This window comes from Pezoporus flaviventris, unplaced genomic scaffold (genome assembly GCF_033815535.1).
Source record: "Pezoporus flaviventris isolate CSIRO_AGI_PZ_B2104156 unplaced genomic scaffold, CSIRO_AGI_Pfla_v1 ptg000455l, whole genome shotgun sequence".
Taxonomy (NCBI): Eukaryota; Metazoa; Chordata; class Aves; order Psittaciformes; family Psittacidae; genus Pezoporus; species Pezoporus flaviventris.
In genome coordinates, this window is record NW_026893002.1 from 1 (window position 1) to 19,390 (window position 19,390).

Genomic DNA, 19,390 nt, shown 5'->3' on the forward strand with positions numbered 1-19,390 from the left:
TCTTGACCCTTGCTTTGGGCATTGACCTCCCCATCCTCAAGCTCGGGCGCGGGTAGGGGCGTATATATCTATATTTATATATGAAATTACATATATACACTCAAAAATCCATATATATGGGGGGGTATATACATATTTATATATGAAATTACATATAGATACACAAACCCCCATATATCTAGGCACTATAGAGCCGTATAGATGTGATTTGGGGTTAAAGCTAGAGGGACACGTTAAAAATGGCTCCCAGCACCCCAGCCCAGGTCGGGGAGCTGCAGATGGATGTCACCACTTTGGGCGGCTTTTCAGCTGCCTCAATTAGAGCTTCCCTTCTGATTTCTCCATCTCCATCTCGCCCTAAAGAGAGGGGCAGAGGAGGGAGGTGGGGTATTCCCTCCTTGTGCTTGATAACAATTATAGCTGAAAATCATAGCTTGCAGGGCATTGCCATATTTTACTTGATAACAATAAAAGTGACACATAAAGTTAACTGTTTATGTTTTATTTATTAGACTAAATGTGCCAGCGGTGTCGAAGGCTTTTGGCTGGTTGTTACAGCTTTTTATGGGGTTGTAAAACGCCATAAATCAGTCACCGCGAAATGGTCGGGGCTCTTTGTGCTCTTGGCTCAGAGTTGTGTTTGCGGTGGCTGCTGCTTCTTCTGGAGAGGAAAAGTAGTAATGGGGGTTTATTTGGATGATTATCAGCCCCCCCCCCCCCCCAATCATTTGCTTTTTCCCTTTTTTTCCCCTCTTTTTTTACCCCTTTATTTTTCTTCCCCATCTTCTTTCTATTATTATTATTACTATTGCTATTATTATGACTATTATTATTATCAAGCCCTGGCAAAGACCAACCCCGCGCTTCCACTTTGTCTCCCCCCCCCCGCCCCTTAGCAAGTGCCATCAGGAGGATTTAATTAGGAACGCCGCAATTAAGAGGAAAGCAGAACTTTCCAAGGCTCTGGCATCGCCCATATATTCCCCTAGAGACGAATTTGTGACTGGGAGACGCTCACACAAATTCGAGTCTACAGGGTACATATAGGCGACGGGGAGGGTTGCGGGGGGGGGGGACCCCCCCCTGGACACCAGCTCCGCATCCCTGGGAGGACCCTAGGTGGGGGTTTGGGCTTAAATTGGCCTTTTTTAGGCCTTTTTTTTTGGGGGGGGGGGAGGTTTATTGAGGGATTTGCAGGGCTTGGCTAATTGCTGGCCCCATTCACGGGCAGAGCTTGTTCCTTCCTAAAGTTGTAAATCCCTGTTTTACCTATAGAACCGCCTGTATATATCCCCCTATACAAAGTCAAACCCTTCCCTCTTCCCCCTGAGCTTTTGGGATAGGGAGTGAAGGCGGATGGGAGCTGGTTGGGGCAAAAAACCAACCCGCCTCCGTGCTTAGAAACGTATTCCGGAGCCCAAAGCATTGATTTCAATAGATCCAATAAATTCCTTTTCTCCAGCTATACTTCATCCTGCCCCAACACCTCAGAGTCATGCAGGGCTTTGACATTTATAGTTGAGCCCTGATGCAACAACTTTATTCCAAGGCTGAGGGAATATTGAATAAAGATGGAGAGTTAATAAAGTAATTTTTACCTACGCACATCCTTCCTTCTCTCCCCCCCTCCCTAAAATATATGGGTTTCAATAAGCACCAGTAGAATAAATAAATATCCACAGGTAGCTCTCTTAAAGCTATGCTAGATGTTTAAAAATATATATTATTATTAGAAGAAGAACAGGGAAATAAAGCACGAAACAAACAGGCACCAAATCCAAGCACTGAATAATCCCAGGCGTGAAGGTCACAAACGGGGCGGCTCTGGACTCTGTCGCTTTCTTAACGGGGGAAACTCAACTTTATACCCCCCCTTCCCCTTTGCACCCCCTGGTTCCCACCTCGATAAATCTAATTTTAAGACTCGCTGCTCCATCCTCTGCTCCTGGGGTTGGTTTATGGGGGGGGGGGGCGTTTCTTATAACAAACAAAAAACCCTAAAAATCAGACAGAAATCCTCCGGATTTCTTACAAACGCACCCCCAAAAATGCCTATTTTCCTCTTTTTTATTGTTTTTGCCTTCATATTTCCCCCCTCCCTTCGCCTTTTAACCAGAGTCAACCGGTGCCTCCTGTTAAAGTGGATTTTGTATTTATTTAACGCAATTCCCCCCCCCCCCTTCTTTTTTTTGTCTTTTTCCCTGTAAAATAAGTCTGCAGGGACGTGTGAAGAATAGTTGTACAAGAATCTGGCTCTTTTGTCTATAAAGCAGCCCTCCCACCGCTCTCCATCCCTCGTCCCCCCACCACCGTGCCGAGAAACACTTTGGGGAGGGACAAAACCCAAGGAAACGCAGCACCTCGGCAGCGAAAAAATGCAGCAAAAAAAAAAAATAACCCAAACCAGGCAGAAAAACTGGGGTGGGAAACATGAAAATTGACTCATTTCGGGCTTTATTTCCTTCTCCTACCTAGGGCGAGGGTGGGAAATAGAGAAGTGGTTAGTGTCGCGGGGGGATTTGGAAGTACAAAGCGCCTTTTTGACAGTACTGAAGAAAAATCAGGATGCATTGTCTCTCCGGATTCATTGTGCTGGCTATTACCATACTGACCGTTTGGTAACCTGTACCGCGGCCCATTAGCAATCTGTGCTCTCCAGCAAAAAATGAAGTACCTATCTACTGGGGGTTGGTTATCCCGTGTTCCCTAAGAATAGGGAAAGCGAAGGGGGAAAAGCTCGCCGAGGGTGAACCCTGCCTCCTTGGGATGCGGGAGGTGGCGATCAAATTGGGAGCGGAGTTTTATTGCGAGCTGGGTTTAAGGTGATGATCTAAAGAGAACTAACACACACACACACACACACCCCACGTCTATATTTGCTATTAAACAGTTGCGTTCTCCCTACCACAATCAACGCCAAATAACGCTTGAAACCCCCATTTTTTAGCTCCCAACTCGAAAGCGGCGAGGGCGAAGAAGCCCTTTGGCTTTTTGTCCCTTCCCAACGCAAGCAGCAGACAAGGTCTAAGCCATGCAAAGGGATATGCAAATGGTTAATTGATTTTTGTGCTTCCCCCCCCCCCCAACCCCTTTAAATCTGTTGTCAGTAGAAGTAATGAATCGACCTCAAACGATTTTAATAAGCAAGGGCTGTCACCCAAACTCCTGGCCTGCCCATTTTTCTTTGGAGCCTCTTTGCTCTCGACCGAACCAATAACGTAAATATTTATCCCTTCGTTTTAACGCCTGCAAAGACGAATCCCTCCGCTTTGCCACCAAACAGCAACTAAAATATGCAAACCAGGTTCTCCCATCCCCTCCCCCTTTTTCTTCCACCCCCCCACCCCCCCCCAGGAATTCAATTTTCCTCGAATCTCGTTGAAAGTGGCTTTTTTAAAAAGTGCCCGCATTTTAATATTGGTGAGACAGCGTGACCTGAATTTCACCTCAACTGTTTGACTTGATCCAATAGGTCACTGCCAAGGAGTTATTGATGGGGGAACTCCATTGAAATTTCTCTCCTCACAAATGGCCTTTAGATCTTCTAGCGAGTTCAATAACTAGTTATAATGTAGAAGGGGAAAAATGAAGCCCAGAGGCAAACTAATTTGATGTTTCATTTTTATGCCGGAGAAATTGTTGGTTTTTGTTCCTCTCGGCCCCGTCGCCAAAGGAGAAGGGGACCAAAAAAGAAAGGGAAGGAGGTCGGAGCGAAGCCCCCTCCTCGCCGAGGCTTCGCTGGGCTACAAATGAGCCCAGATCTTAGTCCTCGTTTAATTGGTATCGGCGCATCAGCCCCAGAGCTCCTCGGGACTCGGTGGAGCAGGAGCTCAGCAAGGGTGAAACTTGCTGTTTGGTAGGAAAGACACCTTTTTTCCTCCCTTTTTAATCATTTTTTTTTCAATTATTATAATTATTTTATTTTTTTCCCTTTATTTTTCCCTTTTTCTTTATTCTCCCTTTTTCTTCATTTTCTTTATCTTTTTTCTCTTATTTCCTTTTATCCTTTTCCCCTTTCCCTTTTTGCCTCCCCCCCCCCAACCCTTGTATCAGAAAGCGATCGTTTAAACCAAATCCACCAGTAACCAAGTGACACCGCTCCCCTCTCCATCTCCTCCTGTGCTTTAACAGGACCCCGCAGCTCTGCTCCCCATAAACCCCCCCCAAAAACAGACACCCCCTTCCCCCTTTATTCCCCAGATCACCCCAGTTCGTGTGACCGCATCTGGGCTCTTCCCTCATTTGTTGGCCTTGGGGAGGGTTTTCTCCCTGTTATTTCCTTCGAATCCATTTTATTCCGGGCTTAAAATCTTTGTTTGAGCTCGGGAGGGGGTTCTAGGAGTAGGGGGGGGCTCTTGGAGGCAGAGGAGAACCCGGCTGGAGGATGCTTTTAAGTGATGTATATACAGGAGCTAAGGTTTCTCCTTGACTTTTCATAGACAAAGACGACTTTTACACTGACCCACCGGGTAATTGCTGAACCCTGGGTTAAGTTGAAAAGAAAACATTGGGCTTGGATTGGGGAAAGGGCGTGTTTTGGGGGGGGGGGGGGGGGGAAGAGAAAGTGAAAGTTGAAGGAGAAAGTGTCCAAGGGTTGCAAAGGGCCCATTAGCAGATCTAGAGATGTTATTGTATGGGGTGGAAACATACACAAACTTGAGCCCGAGCCCTCCTGTTGGAGAGGGCTTCTGCTTTCAGCGGTGCTTAATGCTCTTACCCCATGGAAATCTTCCTTGGGGATGACAATATGAACGATTAACATCATCGTGTGTGTGTGTGTGTCGTCCCCCCCAGACCCCCTCTGGTTGTAAATCCACTTCTGGGCTCCATAATCCTTCTGGATGGCTTAGGCCGGGAGAAGGGGATGGGGAAAGTTTCTGTGTAGGGACGGGGAATAAAAATGAAGTCGTTTTTCCCCCTAAAAAAGAGTTCATCCAGCCCCAACTGGAGGGGTTTAGGGGGGAGTTTGGGGAAAGAGAAGCCCTGGCCCGCTGTTGCTGCAGAAGGAACGTGGCAAAGCTGGCTCAGCCTTAACTCGAAGGGATGCAGAGCCGCGGGCCTGGCTCCAAAGTGGGGTGGAAGGGGATAAACCAGGGGGAAACTCCCTTTTCTCGGTGCATTTTGAGTCCTCCCAAGCTAGGACTAAGCCCAGGTTTTATCGCGCTGCACTCAGCCCTTTTTAACACCCTTTGCAACCCTCCGGGTACACCTCGGATCAACACCCAGCTCTCATTTAAACCTTCGGGTGTCCCTTCCTCTGGATGCAGGGCAGTGAAAAGTGGGCTAAAGAGGGATGGAGAAGGGGGTGACACGCGTGAGGAGGTGGAGGTAAGAGAGGGGTCCTGCCCCTATGGGGCCCGGCAGCATCACATGGAGGGCAGATCCCGGCCCCGCAGCAGATGTGGAAGGGACTGGATGAAGGGCAGGATGATTTAAAGGCCCGGTTTTATCGCCTCTCGGGCCGTGTTTTAAACTCTCCCGCTGTGTAAACACGCTCTTCAAACCCGACACGACCCAGATGCGCGCAGCTCCGCGCCCATGGGCGCAATCCAGCCCTGACAGCAGCCGGGCGGGGGAATGGGGCTTTACCTCGGGGTAACTCTGCTCCAGGGAAGGGGAAAGAGGGATGGGGAGGGATGTCCCCTCCGCACCCGCAATCTGGCAAACCCCTTCGCCGAGTCATCAAATAATAATAATAATAGCAATAATAATATTAATAGCAATAATAATGATGCCCCAGGAAGGCTGCGCGGACACCCTGGAGCCCCTTGTTAAAAGTGGGAAAGACGGGATTGAATGCTTGGAAAAGATGCTCCCCGCTCCCTTTAATGTTTATTTATACTTTTTCTTTCACCAGGGTACTTTCAGTTTAATCTTTCGCAGTGCAATAAACTATTATCTTAGTTAATCCCCAAGGCGAATCCATCAAAACCTTTTAATAAAAACGTTTCCTGGCTTCCGCGGGGGCTTCCAGCAACAGGAGCTGAGAAAAGGCGAGCCCCGGGGTGGGATTTGAGGGGGTATCCCTAAAAATTCCTGCTAGGAAAATAGGGGGAGAGGGGGTCCACACCCCCCCCCCCTACTTTCCTCGGAGGGGTTATTAGGATTCTGGAGGCATGGGGAGCTGCGGGAGCCATCACTCACGGCCCCCGGAGCAAAGGGAGCCGGGCTGGAACAAGAGGAGCCGTGGGGATGATATAGAGAAGGAGGCCGGCAGCATCAATCCCGACCTGATAAGAAATCGGCTGCTTCCCTGAAGAAAAAAAAATAGAAGAAAAGGGAAAGAAAGGAAAAAAAAAAGGGGGGATAAAAATAAAGGGGAAAAAAAAAAAGGAGGGGGGGATTTTTTAATAAGAAAGAAGGAAAAAAGAGGGGGGAAAAAGGGGAAAAATCGCTGCACCCACAGCCTGGGCCGTAGAGGTTCGGGGAGGAAAATCGCCTTTTCCCAATGCTAACGGTGCCCCCGAGCCTTTAGATTTGCTGGGAAAACTGGGAAAGGTGAACTGATGGGGGGGGCGGAAAGAGGGAAAGGGCAAAGCCCAAAGGGCACGGTGAGGGTCGCTGCAAGGAGCAGCCTGGCGAGAGCTTGTGCAAGCCGCAGGTCACACACACACACACAACCCCCCCCCCCAAAAAAAAGGCTTCTTTGAAGTCCCACATCTGACCTGAAACCTCGCGCTCGGGGCTGGAGTGAAGGATGAGGCGTTCGTGCCGCCCGCTGAAAGCTCCCCATAAAACACAGGTTGGTTCGTACTCCGCTTCCTTCCCCCCCCATACACACACACACATCCCCCCCCTCAGCCCCATGACCCTGCCGAGGTTTTAAAGCTTCTTATTTCGCCACTATATGGCAGAGAATTAATGTCGACAAGAGGCAGGTAGCGGAGAGGAGCGGGCGCAGATGGGAGATGTCAGCTTGAGTCTGCAGGTAAATCTTTCCCCCCGTTTCCCAAGGCTTTAGCACGTAAGAAAGGGAAAGGAAACCAGGAAAAGAAAGGGAAAGGAAACCAGGAAAAACAGCAGGAAACAGGGATTTTTTGTTGTTCGGACACACGCAAGCCCAAGCACTCAATTGCTCCCCCCATTTCAAATCCCACCTATGAGCTCCAGAGGGAGAAGAACCCCCACCTCCCCCAAGAGGGAATACTTAGCCCTGAGAAACCCCTCAGGGCACCCCCAAAATGTCTCTTAGCACTGGGGGTGGCTCTTTTTTGGGGGGGAAGGGGATCCCAAAATCCCTTCGATCCCCAACTGGGGGGTTATCTGGGGGTGTTCTGTTGGATGCTGGATCCCAGTGCAGGGTGCAGAGGGGGGAAAGGGGAGTACCGGGGTGGGGACACACGAGCTCCACTGCTGTTACTTACAGGAACTCATCAAGCTCAGCCTGCACCCCCTTAATGAGGTCTCTAATAGAGGGACGCCCCCCCCTTTCCCCAAAGGAAAGGAAGGATCGAGCTATGCAGAGGCTCAAAAGCTGTGCCCCCCCCCCCCCATTTTTGGTTCTCCCCCCCCAAGCTGTGGTCCCTGTCAGGTCCATACCGAGGAGGAATCTGCTGGAGGGGACGGGGGATTGAGGGGGGGTGGTGATGGGAAAGGCCTTCAAAATAATACCAGGATTCGGGGAATGGGGAGGAATTGGAGGGCTCCAGTGGGGAGAAGGGATGAGAGGAAGAAGAGGGAGGGAGGGAGGGAGGGAGGGAGGGAGGGAGGGATGGATGGATGGATGGATGGATGGGAGGGAGGGAGGTAGGAAGGAGGAAAGGATGGATGGATGGATGGATGGATGGATGGATGGATGGATGGATGGATGGATGGATGGGAGGGAGGGAGGAAGGAGGAAAGGATGGATGGAGGGATGGAAGGAAGGAAGGAAGGAAGGAAGGAAGGAAGGAAGGAAGGAAGGAAGGAAGGAAGGAAGGAAGGAAGGAAAAGGAAAGAAGGAAGGAAAAGAAGAAGAAAAGGTGGAATAAATGACCTCAGGGATCGAGCTGTACTCGCCAAGCCCCCAAGTCTGGCAGCAAGGGACACCCCTCCTGTTTGCTGCCGGAGTTTGGGAGTCTGGTGAATGGGGGTGTCCCTGTTTCCTCCCCCACAGCAGATCCCTCTTGTCCCCTGTCACCCCCAATGCACGCTGGGGGGAGATGGGAAGCGTCTTGCAACCCAAATCACTTCTATAAAAGTCAAAGCCAGCCTCAGCCTCACGCTGCTGCCTCCTCCGAGTCCTGTTTCGTTCTTTTCCCTAAACCTACGGGAAATAAAATAGCATTTTTCCAAGCGGGAAGAGACCTCCCCCACCCCCCCACCCCCCCTTTCCCAAACTAACTCCAGCAAACTCAATTCCTGCCCTGGGCGTGAATAAATATCGGAGGTCAACAGTAGCCGCTCTCCTTTCCCTGGTGGTTACTTTACTGCTGAGAGGGAATCAGAGGAATCTGCTAAGTGCCAAGGAAACATTCAAATATCTCGGTGTCTGTTTATGTAAGTGCGTGTGTCTGTGTGCCCCCCCTTGGACCGCGCATCCATACATCCATACCCATCCAGGCGCTGCATCCCTGTGTGGGGAAGAGCCATACGCACACAGGCACAGCTCAAGGAGGAAGAGAAGGTCTAATAAATGCTATCGAGATGGAAATAAATTGGGGGGTGTTTAATTCCTGGTCAAACCGTGTTGTTTTGGCTGTAAAGCGGAGGGAAGAGTTGGGATAAGGCGATGATAGAGGATGCATCCAGAGGGAACGTGCTTGTTTTCTTTCTTCCTGCAAGCAGGGAAGGTGGATGGGGAGGATGGATATTCCCAGTTCCTGTTGGGAAAAGGGGTCGCGACTGCCGGGGATGAGAAAAATCGCAAATCAAGGGGAAGAAAAAGAGAAGGAAAAGGGAGGGGAACGAAACAGAAATCGATAACTCGGGATTCAACTCTTGACCGGGAAAACCCAGCTCAAAACATCATTTGATAGCAACGCGCTCGGAGGAGTGGATAATAAATCAATAAAATCAATCCATCAATAGGGTCTGCAGGGACAGGCCGGGGGAAAATGGGAGGTGATGGGCAGAAACTCCCTTCCCCACCTCGGGCAGAAGACAAAAAAGACCCCGAGGATGGGATGGAAACATCGGGTTGCACCTATTCCAGCCGGATTTCCTCTGGCCACCCTCCAATAATCCCTGTTTTTTCCCAGCACCCAGCTGGATGCGAGGAAATTCTATTCCCCACAGTCATTCTCTGGACTTTATTATTTGTTTCTCCCGTCCAATTACGCAGAAAAATCATTTTTTTTCTGTTACGAAGAGCGGTTTCTTATCAGCGCTGCATTGTTTTAATCCCGTCATTGACACAACAGAGGGCTAGGGAGGGATATTATGGCTATTCCCGGTCACACATAGGGACGCGAGCAGCCTCCACGTTCCAATTCAGTGGTATCTGAGCGAAAAACCCCAAATATCCGGAAGAAAAGGCTCCAACCCGGCATTTATTTCTCATGCCCCAACATCCATCACCCGGAGGAAGAGGTCGGAGGGGGAAGGAAAAGACGAGGTTTACATCGGACGCCAAGAACTTTCTTCTTTCTCCCCAATTCCTTGTGTCCCCCCCTTCTCCCCCCGGTGTTTCGGTCACAACCAGCCTCACACGCAGGAGAGCATCCCCTTCACCTCCAGCCAGCTCTTGGGGTCCCCCCAAATCCCCTCTTCCCGTTCGGATGCCTCCAGGTTTTGAGCGATTTCGGGTTATCCCAAAGCACGTTATTTAAATGAGCCTTCCAAGGACTTTCCAGGGGGTTTGGGGTCATGGGATGATGGGATCCAGAGGTTCGGGGGGATCCCCAAAAAACCTCTGCGTGTTCCCAGCTCCACAAGCTTGGAGCTGCCCCATTTTTTTGCACCTTTTCCCACTATGAACGACCTTAATAAATGGGATAATTCTAATTTTTTAGCATTTTCCCCTTTTCCAAGCCCTCAGGACCTGCACAATGCCGGGGGGGGGGCGGCGAGAAGAAGATGCTAAGACCCCAGGGACACACCCCCCCCCCCATAAGAGCCCTCAAGTGGGGACAGTGTCTTTATCCCACCATCGTGGGGACATCTTGCTGCTCGGTGGAGGGATGTGAACAAAATACTGATGATTTCTCACGATATAGGGCCCTATAGAGCCCTATAGATCCCCATCGCTCTATAGGGCTTAGGTAGATGGATCAGGTGAAGGGGGTTTGGGAGCACATTCCCAATGGGATTAAGGGGCAAAATTAATCTCCATCTCTGTGATGGAGACTAAAACGTGACCCCGGCCCTGGTACCAACAGTGGGGTGCTAAACGGGACAGTAAGGGCTGGGGGGGGGGGGGGGGTCGCAAGGCCTCTGCAGAAGAGCAGCCTTCCCCCCACCACTGACACCCACCCTCGGACCATGGCAAACCCCCCCCCGGACACCCCCAAATGAGGGTCACTGAATAAGGCACTTGGAGAAAGGGTTCAAATCCCCACACTGGGTCCCCTGCCAAAAGGAGAAGAGGTCCCAAGGGGCTGCCTTAGGGCTGCTGCCTGGTTTTTGGGGTGGGGTGGGGGGTTGAACCCCTGAAGGCTCTGAAGAGGAAAGGATTGGGGGGTCCCGAGGTGTTTCCCTATGTCATTGCCTCTTATTCCATCCTATCCGCAAAGGTTGTGCCTGCACAGTGGGGCACAACACCTCAAGATCCCTGAAGTGGGGGGGGTCCAGCCTTGGCTGCAAGGGGGTCCCCATCCCTTCAAAGAAGCTTCTGGGAGGGGTTTAGCACCCACAAAGCCCCCCCCCAGCACCCACAAAGAGTTTGCACACACGGATATGTGGGTGTTTGCATGCGTGAAAGGCCTTGCATGCGCCCATGCACTTGTGACAACACGTGCGCGCATTTGCATGCCTGCTGCGTGCTGCACAGGTGGGCACACGCGTGTGCGTTTGCACATGTGTCCATGCCTATGTGGGTGCATCCGCGTGCTGGCCTGTGTGCACACACATACATGGGTGGGCTTGTGCATGGGTGCACACGCATGTGCATTCCCGAGTGGAATTCCCTCCAGACAACTCCTATCACAGTGGGAATCTGCAGCCTCTGCTCCCTGTGCTGCCCCCCCCAATACAACTCCTATGTCCCCCCCCCACCGTAGCATGCCCCCTAAGTGCCAGGCCTGGGATAACACCAGGATGAGGCCTTGTGGAATGGGGGGGGGGGGCACAAAGCTAAGCATCTCTTCACCCCTAGGAGAACAATAGAGGCCCGGCAATTGTCTAGATGGGATGGGAAGGGGGTGCCCCATTGTTGCCAATGGGTCACCCTCCTCATGGGGGGCACTCTGGGGTGGGAGTTCCCAGTTCCCAGCCAGTTGCACTCCCCATTGCCCCCTCAACCCGGTTCCCTTGGGGAGGTTTGATCCTGAAGGCCCTGCCGGGGTACAAGGTGGGTGTCCCAGCACCCCAAGGGGGTCCCTGGAGGGGGTCCCCCACTCCAACTGCCACGTAGACCAGCGAGATGCCCCTTTCCCATACGTGACCTCCAACTTGAGACACCCCCCACTTCACCACCCCCCCCCTTTAGGCGATGATGGGGGGGGAATCCACCTTCTTCACAGATCCTCTTCCTCCCATCATGGGATCCCCCACGGGTGTCATTGGGTCCCCCCATGAGTGTCATAGGGTCCCTCACGGAGCCACCATTCCCCCCCCGTCACCTGCCCCCCCCCCCCCCCCACTCAGGCCCCTTCTCTCTCCATGGACCATTTCTATGTCTCCCCCTTTATTTATTTCAGTTATTCCTTCCCATTTCCCTTCTTCCCATTGCAAATCCCATCTCTCCCCAAACACAAATCCCCCCCCCCGAAAACAACAACCCAACCCCAACAAACAACTCAGGGATGAAACTTAGGGATGCTCCCAGCCTACCCTTAGGCTGTACCCTGAAGGGAAGGGGCCGCGCTTGGGGATGAGCGGGTTACCAGTCAAACCAGTAACACATAGACTCGCCTTGGCCTTATCTCCGCTCCAGCAGCCCTGGGGATGCGAGGATGAGGCGGGGGGGGGGGGGGGGAGAGGAGATTGCTGCAGGATAAGATCCCCGCCTGCAGCATTCCCCTTTGGAAAATTCACATTCCAGCTCGCACGCCATCCCCCCCCCCCCTTTTCTCCCCGTTTTCCCACGCCAAAAGGGGATTTCAGAAAGGTTTCCTAAGAGAGGCTGAGAAATGGGAAATCACTGAAATAGGTGGGGAAAAAAATACTAAAGAAAGGGAATAAAAGGAGTTTGGAAGAAGCAAACTTACGCGGGAGGTGCTGCTCCGGCCGCCGCGCTCCGCACTAAAGCGCCTTGTCCCACTGTCCCAGCATTAAACAGCTCTAGCAGCTGCGATGGTGGACAGTTAAGATTATATATGATGTAAATATATTGTGGGTTTGTCAGCTCCCCCAAACCATAAAACTTAGTTTAATGACATCACGTGCTCCCTGAGAGCCATTCAGGGCTTTTGCTTAGGGCCATCCACATAAATAACCTTCAAAAGTTTTAAACTACTAAATTCGCATAGAAGGCATGAGTATTTCTGCTAATGTTCTGGTGTTCCCGGTGAAACTAAAAGAGCTTTGCTTTCCTCGAGCCAAAAAAAAAACCAAAAACCCATGCAAAACAAAGGAAAACAAAATAATATCGTGGATTTTTTACATATATATATATATATATAAAAAAAAGGAACTTTGGTTGGTTTGTTGTTTTTCTTTTTGGGCCATTTTAAGTTCTCACGGGGTTGACACGGATGGCGGGGCAAGGTAAGTCCTTTTCTATTTCCTTCTTGAGTCTTTGCGAAGGGATCGAGCAGCCGAGAGGGGAAATCAAAAGGCGAATCCCAGGCAGCACCAGCAACAACATCCACCAAACACCCAGCACCCCCCAGATAAATGTCCCTTAGAGGAGAGGGGGGGTGTGGGGGGTGTGAGGGGTGCAGAGACCCCCCCTGACCCCTCTCTCCCCCCCTCCCCGGGGCAGGAGAAGCCCGTAATTAATCATAAGAAGCCGCACTCCGCTCCGCAGGGTGGAAACGTGCAAGTTTGAGGTTTAAAGTGGGGGTTTAGGGGGTGTTTTGGGGCTGGTTTGGGGTTTCCCCCCTTGCCCTGGCAGCTGAAACACGCGTGGTCTGGAGCTGGTTAACCCTTGCCTTGACGATCCCGAGCTGCCTTGACAGCTTCGCGGTGAAAAAGGCTGAAGGGAAAAGGTGTTAAAGAGTGCGAAATGTAATCAGAATCCAAGATAATAACCCAGAGACGCTGCAGTCATCCCGGGGAGAGGGAAGGGAAGACGTTGCTTAAGAGAAAATTGAACGGAATAACGAGCAATTACCAGCACACGCCAAGAGGGTTTTTGTGCCTGAGCAACCAGGCAAGAGATTTACACAGCGTGGGGAAGGAATAAAACCCGGAATATAGATAATGGTCATAAAAAGAAGAGATGATTGGGATGGTTCCCCAGCCCCACTGAAATCACGCCAGGCCCTCCACGAGTGGGCAAGCACTGGTGTACAGAGAAATACGCGAGGGGAACCTTGCTTGCTTTTGCAGTATTTCACCCCAAATGACAGTGGAGAAGGGGGGGGGAAATGGGTGAAAAGAGGTGGTTTTTTTTTCACTGTTAAGCGACACTCCAATGGAACATCTTTACAGCTCGCAACTCGCCAAGCAACCAGACCCCCACCAACCAAGGGTACCAACCATTAAACGAAGCCCCCGGAGCTGGGAGGGGTGCCCTACTTGAGCACGCTGTGCTAATTGTACCCCTAAAAAGCCCCCCGAGCCGCTGCTGGCAGCAGCAAACTTTTGTTTTGCCGGGTCAGGAAATTGTTCCGTTGTTTCCCGTGTGTAAAGGAAATCCTATAAAGTTTTATGGGGCTTCTTGGCTTCTCCCGGCGTTTGTTTTCGCCCGTAAAGAGCTGCGAGACACGGGAGGAGCCACCCCGCTTGTCTGGGAAAGAGAACATATAGGTTGAGCCCTATGCAAATCTCAGCTCGTAGAGACACCATAGACGCACCCCTCGGTACACGAGTGGGTTCGGAGGGGGTCCCCCCACCCTCTTCCTCTTCCTCCTCCTCCTTTAGACCCTCCACGATGGGGTTTTTTGTGTGGTTTGGGTTGCTTTTCTTCCCCTCAGCCCCGCGCCTCTGCCATATGGCTGGAGGTACGGAGGAGTCCATATGGACCCAAGTGTTAGCTCCCGGGATGTGTGGATACCCTATGGAAGCGTGTTTCCACCCCAGAGGTAGAGCCCATGTGTTCTGCATTAGGCCCCTCCACCTTAGCAGAGACAGAAAATAATAGATACGTATCTGTATTAATATATACATAAACTCAGATGTATTTCTAACATTATATATATAAATAGTATATGAAATTATATATGATGCTATATTAAAATAAAATATAATTTATATTAAGTAATACCTGTAGATCTTAAAAAGCAATATAGATATACTTAAAAGCCGAAAAGAGGGGTGTCCCTCTTCTCTCCCTGCAACCTCCTTAAGGGGTGGGATGATGATGGGGCCAACAGGGCCTGGTGCCATCACCCAATAGGGTCCGCCACCCCAATCACCTCCAGTCAAACACTGGGACCTCCTCCTCGCATTCAGGTGCTGCCCCGGTGGAAGATTTAGGGGGCAAAAGCGATTTTACCCCAAGTATCGGGGGGAAGAGAGAGGGGAGGGGAGAGGAGCAAGGAGAGAAGGTCATTTTAATCCGATATTCCGATTTAAATGCCATCTGCCATGCGAGGAGCGCAGCCTGCAATGGAAACCCGCAGCTAAATAAAGGCAGATAGACGAGTCCGAGCTGGGACAGGGAGCAGCTCACCTTCCCCAGGGCCCAGCCAGCGCTATAATTAAATCCCCTTTCCCCCCCTCCTTTTCCCAATACTCTGGGAAATAGGAAAAGCAGCACCTACCTTTTCCAGGGTGGGAGGAGAAGGATGCTCTAAGCTCAAGCATCCCTTCCCCCTCCCTGGAAGCTGCTTTGCTTTAAAAACACGACCTGATAACACTTTCAAAGCAACGCTTTGCCCAAAGCAAAGCTGCCCCAGGGCAGGGCGAAGGAGCACGGAAATCTCTGCCCGACTTTTGGAGCGTTCACCGTTTATTCCATATGAGCAAACGAGAGGTTTCATCGCCCTTTCCCAGGCGAAACGACAACTCATAAATACACCGCGTACACCATCGGGGAGGGTTCGGAAGGAAAAGAGGCTCCTGCGGTGGGACTGAATTTAGACAGAGATGTACAAATCGGGGTTTCGCCTTGGGCGCGTTTGGTTTCGTGTTTAATTATAGAGCTTAGCATTTAGCAGATCCACATGAATTACGCAACAAATAAATACACAATAATATGAAGTCCAGAGGGTTGGGGGTTTTTCCCTCCCCCCCCCCCCCCCCTCCCACCCCTCAATGCTGCATTTTCCTGCCCGGAGATTTCAGAGGATCCGTGCAAATCAGTGTCCATCGTGTTCCCCCCCCCCCCCCCCGTCCTTATCCCCCTCCTAAATCTATTCATTTCTTTTATATGCAAATAGTAATAAAATGATGCCATCAGTGTCCCAAGGGAAGCGCAAACACAACCCCCCACCCCACCCCGGCCCCTTTGCGGGGTTCAGAGGTGCTTTTTAGGGGTTCCCAGCCTCAGCTGGGGGCAATGCTTCCCCTCCCGAGCAGAGAGGGGAAAACCAGGGGCCAGAGCATCTTCCCTGCGCAATTCCCAGCAAAGCGAGCAGAGGTTTCCTTCTCCCATCAGGGCGAGAGGAGAGCGAAGCCGGGACTTTATAAACTCACCGGGTTTAGGGCTTTTTATCCCCCCCCCCCTTTTCCCTTTTTTGCCCTTTTTCACCAGCTGCTTTCTCATTTTCCCTCTGAAAATCGCGATTTTTAGAGCTGAGAGGACACCACCAGCCACCCCGCGGATTCCTCTTGAAGCTTTTTTGGTTATTTTGCCCTTTTCTTGGCAATTTCCCCCCCAAAAACCCATCGCACAGGTTAGGACACTTAGTAGCAACCCAAGGAGCCATACACTAAATCTTCGCATGAAGCTAACAGCGGGGTTGGAGTTTTCCCCCCTCCCTCCTTATTTTTGCATACTAATAAGAGATCTCCTTTGTCTGAGGGATGCGTGAGGGTAAGGACCAGAGTCCAACAGCAGCTCCCTCCCTCCCCACCCCAAAAATCAAAGTTTCCACCAGAAGTGATGGGAAAAGGGGGGGGGGGGAAGGCGAAAAAAAGCATCAACAAGGGAAAAACCGAATCAAATCAAAGCAAGGACCCCCCCCCCCCCCCCATCTTCTGCAATCCCACCTAAAGAGCCTCTTTGCTTTTCAACTTGGAATCTTTCTTCCACTTCATCCTCCGGTTTTGAAAACAGATTTTGATTTGCCTCTCGTTCAGGCAGAGGTTGTTGGCGATCTCAATGCGCCTCCGCCGCGTCAGGTATCTGTTAAAATGAAACTCTTTCTCTAGTTCCAGAGTTTGGTAGCGGGTGTAGCTGGTTCCATCCGTTTCTGAAGGGGGGGGAAAAGACATAAGAATAAAGGGCAGACACCGCATGGAAAAGAGAAGCAATCTGGGGTGGCTTTTAAATCGGTTTATTTATGGTTTCTTTATACGGCAAAACCCGGTTACAAATCTAGAAGGTACAGAAGTTTGCTGCGGGCACGCAGGGAGTGGAGCAGCCTCAAATCCTTCATCCCCCAACACCTTCAGCCCCCCCAAGTCTTCCCCTTTCCACCTCCCAAAGCCCGGATCAAACGCATGTAGATGAGCCAGAAGTGAACCTGTTTCCTCTCGGACAATAAGGAAGTGGACAAAGGAGGGAAATATCTTTTCTTGGGGATCTTGTCTTTTTATTCCACCCCCCCCTCCCCTCGCAGCCCTGGGAAGGTGAAGGGGAAAATCTCTCCAGGCTTTCCCTTCACCTTCGCTTCTGGTGCCTCTTCTTTCTTAAAGCTCACCCTCAAAGAACATGTGTATTTCCAGTTATTTTTTAACCCCCCCTCCCAAAAAAAAATGGAATATTGCCTTTTATACACGTTTTGTTTCTATGATCCAATTATGCCGTCATAAATTTGGGCGTCTATAGCCTCTAAGCCTTTTAGTGGACAGTTTTACGAGCAATTGATGCCTTAGTCGTAAAATTTACGACCTCAGGTTTTTTATTATTTTGCCCGTATGGCCTATAAAACCCAAGGCAAGGGGAAAAAAAAAATAAAAAAAGGGGGGGAAAAAAAAAAAGATAAGAAAAAAAAAAGGTCCTGTGAAACAAAAAATCAAGAAGTGAAAGTTTTACCATGGCTCATGTGCAGTTTGGTCATCCAGGGGTAGATTTGTGGAGGTTGGTGCTGCCTGCTGCAGTTGGGGTCCTCCTTGCTGGGCTGTTTGCACCGGCTCGGCTTTGATTTCACCCGAGCTCTTAGATCTCTCCTCCAGCGCCGGGTTAGCGCTCTTCTGGTTGTAAATCCCGGGATTTAGGGATGCTTGCTCGTCTCTGGCTAAAGGATGCCCTGAAGAACCCATGACCGTGCAAGAAGGTCGCTCGGGGTTAGCTCGGGGGGCTGCAGACATATCCGAGCCCAGGGAGGCGGCAGCCCCGGCGGAGGGGAGGGCGATGCTCGGGTCCGAGCCGCTGCCGCGGTACCTGGGCGGCGGGACCCCCGGCACACTTCCATAATTTCCATAACTTTGCAATGGCATAGGCAGGAACGGGGGGACTTTGCTTATAAAAACGAATTGGCGACGTAAGAACTCATGGCGGAGGAGGGGAGGCAAAAGAAATAATAAAAAAGAGGGGGGGGGAATTTGGGAGGGGGATCTTTTCCCTCTTCTTTTCCTCTTTTTTTTTCTTTTTTCTCTTTTTTTTTTTAAGTTTCTTCCTTTTTTCTTCTCTTGTTTTTTTCCTCTTTTCCTCTCCTTTTCACCTTCGATATTTTTAGCCTTTTTTCCCCTCTTTTTTCTTCTCTTTCCCTTTCTCTTCTCCTTCCCTTTCCTCTTTTCCCCTTCTCTCCTTTTTCCTCTTTTTCTAATCCTTTTTTTACTCTTTTCCCCCTTTTTTTCTCCTCTTTTTTCCCTTCTATTTTTCTTTTTTTTTTTTTCCTCTTCCCCCCCCTTTTTTTTCCTTTTTTTTTTTCCCAACCGCTTTGATTTAGGGTGATTTGTGTCCCTTTGAAGTTCAGGGGTGGGGGGGGGCCGCGTTTTTTGTTCCTCCTAAAGTGCAGAATTTATAGGTGGGGGGATTCTTCCCTTCTTTTTTTTTTTCACCCCCCCTCCGGTTCTCTCCGCGCTGCCCAAATATGGGATATTTAAGTGGCGTCACGTGACGGCGCCGGCCACTCATCCATTTCCCGTGATGACCCCGGGGCGGGTTATCGATGGGCGCCCGCGGAAGGCGCCGGGGGTGCGCGGGGGAGCGCGGGCGGAGCGCGCTGCGGGACGGCGAGGCGGCAGCGGCACCTAGCGCTGCTCCGCGGCACCGCACCGCTCCGCGCCCCCCGCGGAGGGAGGGAGGGTGGGTGGGTGGGTGGTTGGTTGGGGGGGGGGGGGGAAGGTTGGGGAGCTCCCTCCGCGCAACTCTTTGAAAGCCCTTTTAAATAGACCGCGATTCCTGCGCGCGTTTTTTTCTTCCGTTTCAAAATAGCAGCTGTAAGGGAAAATTAACTCCCCTTTTTTTTTTTTCTTTTTTTTTTTGGTGTTTTCGTTTATTTTTGCCTCTCTTGCCCCTGCTGCAGCCAGGAGGGGAGGCAGAAGCAGCGCGTTCCCTCCGCGGCATCGCGGATCCCTTATATTTGAAATGAATTCATTCTCAACCGCTGGCTGGGCAGGAGGCAGCGCAAATCCCCGCGCTCTTTGCCGAGCTTTTGGGCACGGTGGCGGCCGGGGACGCTCCCGAGGGTTCCGCAGGGGCTGCTTCTTGGATGCGCCAAAGTTTACATTCCTGTTACCTTTCCCCCCCCCCCCCCCCTTTCTGTTTTTGGGCGATTTATTGCTGCCAGAAGCCTGGATCTTCCTTGTCTGCTGCTGCCTGGAGAAACCAGCCCCTCTCTTCAAAGGGCACGGCGGAGGGGAAATAAATACCTTCAAATCTCTATTTCCAGCCCTCCTTCTGCTGCGGATTGGGGAGGGGGTGCGTGTGTGGGGGGGGTGGTGAAGGGAGGACGGGCCCCCCCCCCCCCCCCCCCAGTCCGCTCTGCGCTTTGCCCCGCGGACCTGAGTGCGGTTTCTTTCTATTCCGTCTCCATTCACCAGCCAGAGAATGCCTTGAATGCGCTGGGTGTTACATATCGCCTTCCTCCTTGCTATAGGCGCTGAATTATATACGTGTGGCTCTGGAGATATGTTTGAGTTTGTCTTTTTTTTT

At 51.1% G+C, this 19,390-nt stretch overlaps 1 protein-coding gene and 1 long non-coding RNA gene across 2 annotated transcripts; both read right to left on the reverse strand.

Annotated features, from left to right (window-relative positions):
- Positions 1-486: 486 nt before the first annotated feature.
- Positions 487-12,370, reverse strand: LOC133263762 (uncharacterized). The gene is made up of 2 exons (XR_009741529.1): positions 12,288-12,370; positions 487-661 (listed from the first exon to the last, which is right to left on the reverse strand). It is a non-coding gene; the product is annotated as an uncharacterized LOC133263762 (long non-coding RNA).
- Positions 12,371-16,322: 3,952 nt separating this feature from the next.
- Positions 16,323-17,878, reverse strand: HOXC5 (homeobox C5). Its single transcript, XM_061443625.1, is given in 5 exon segments — positions 16,323-16,541; positions 17,327-17,382; positions 17,384-17,724; positions 17,726-17,761; positions 17,763-17,878. Coding segments are annotated over 5 exon segments (660 nt in total). The 5' UTR covers positions 17,787-17,878; the 3' UTR covers positions 16,323-16,338.
- Between the last annotated feature and the right edge of the window lie 1,512 nt (positions 17,879-19,390).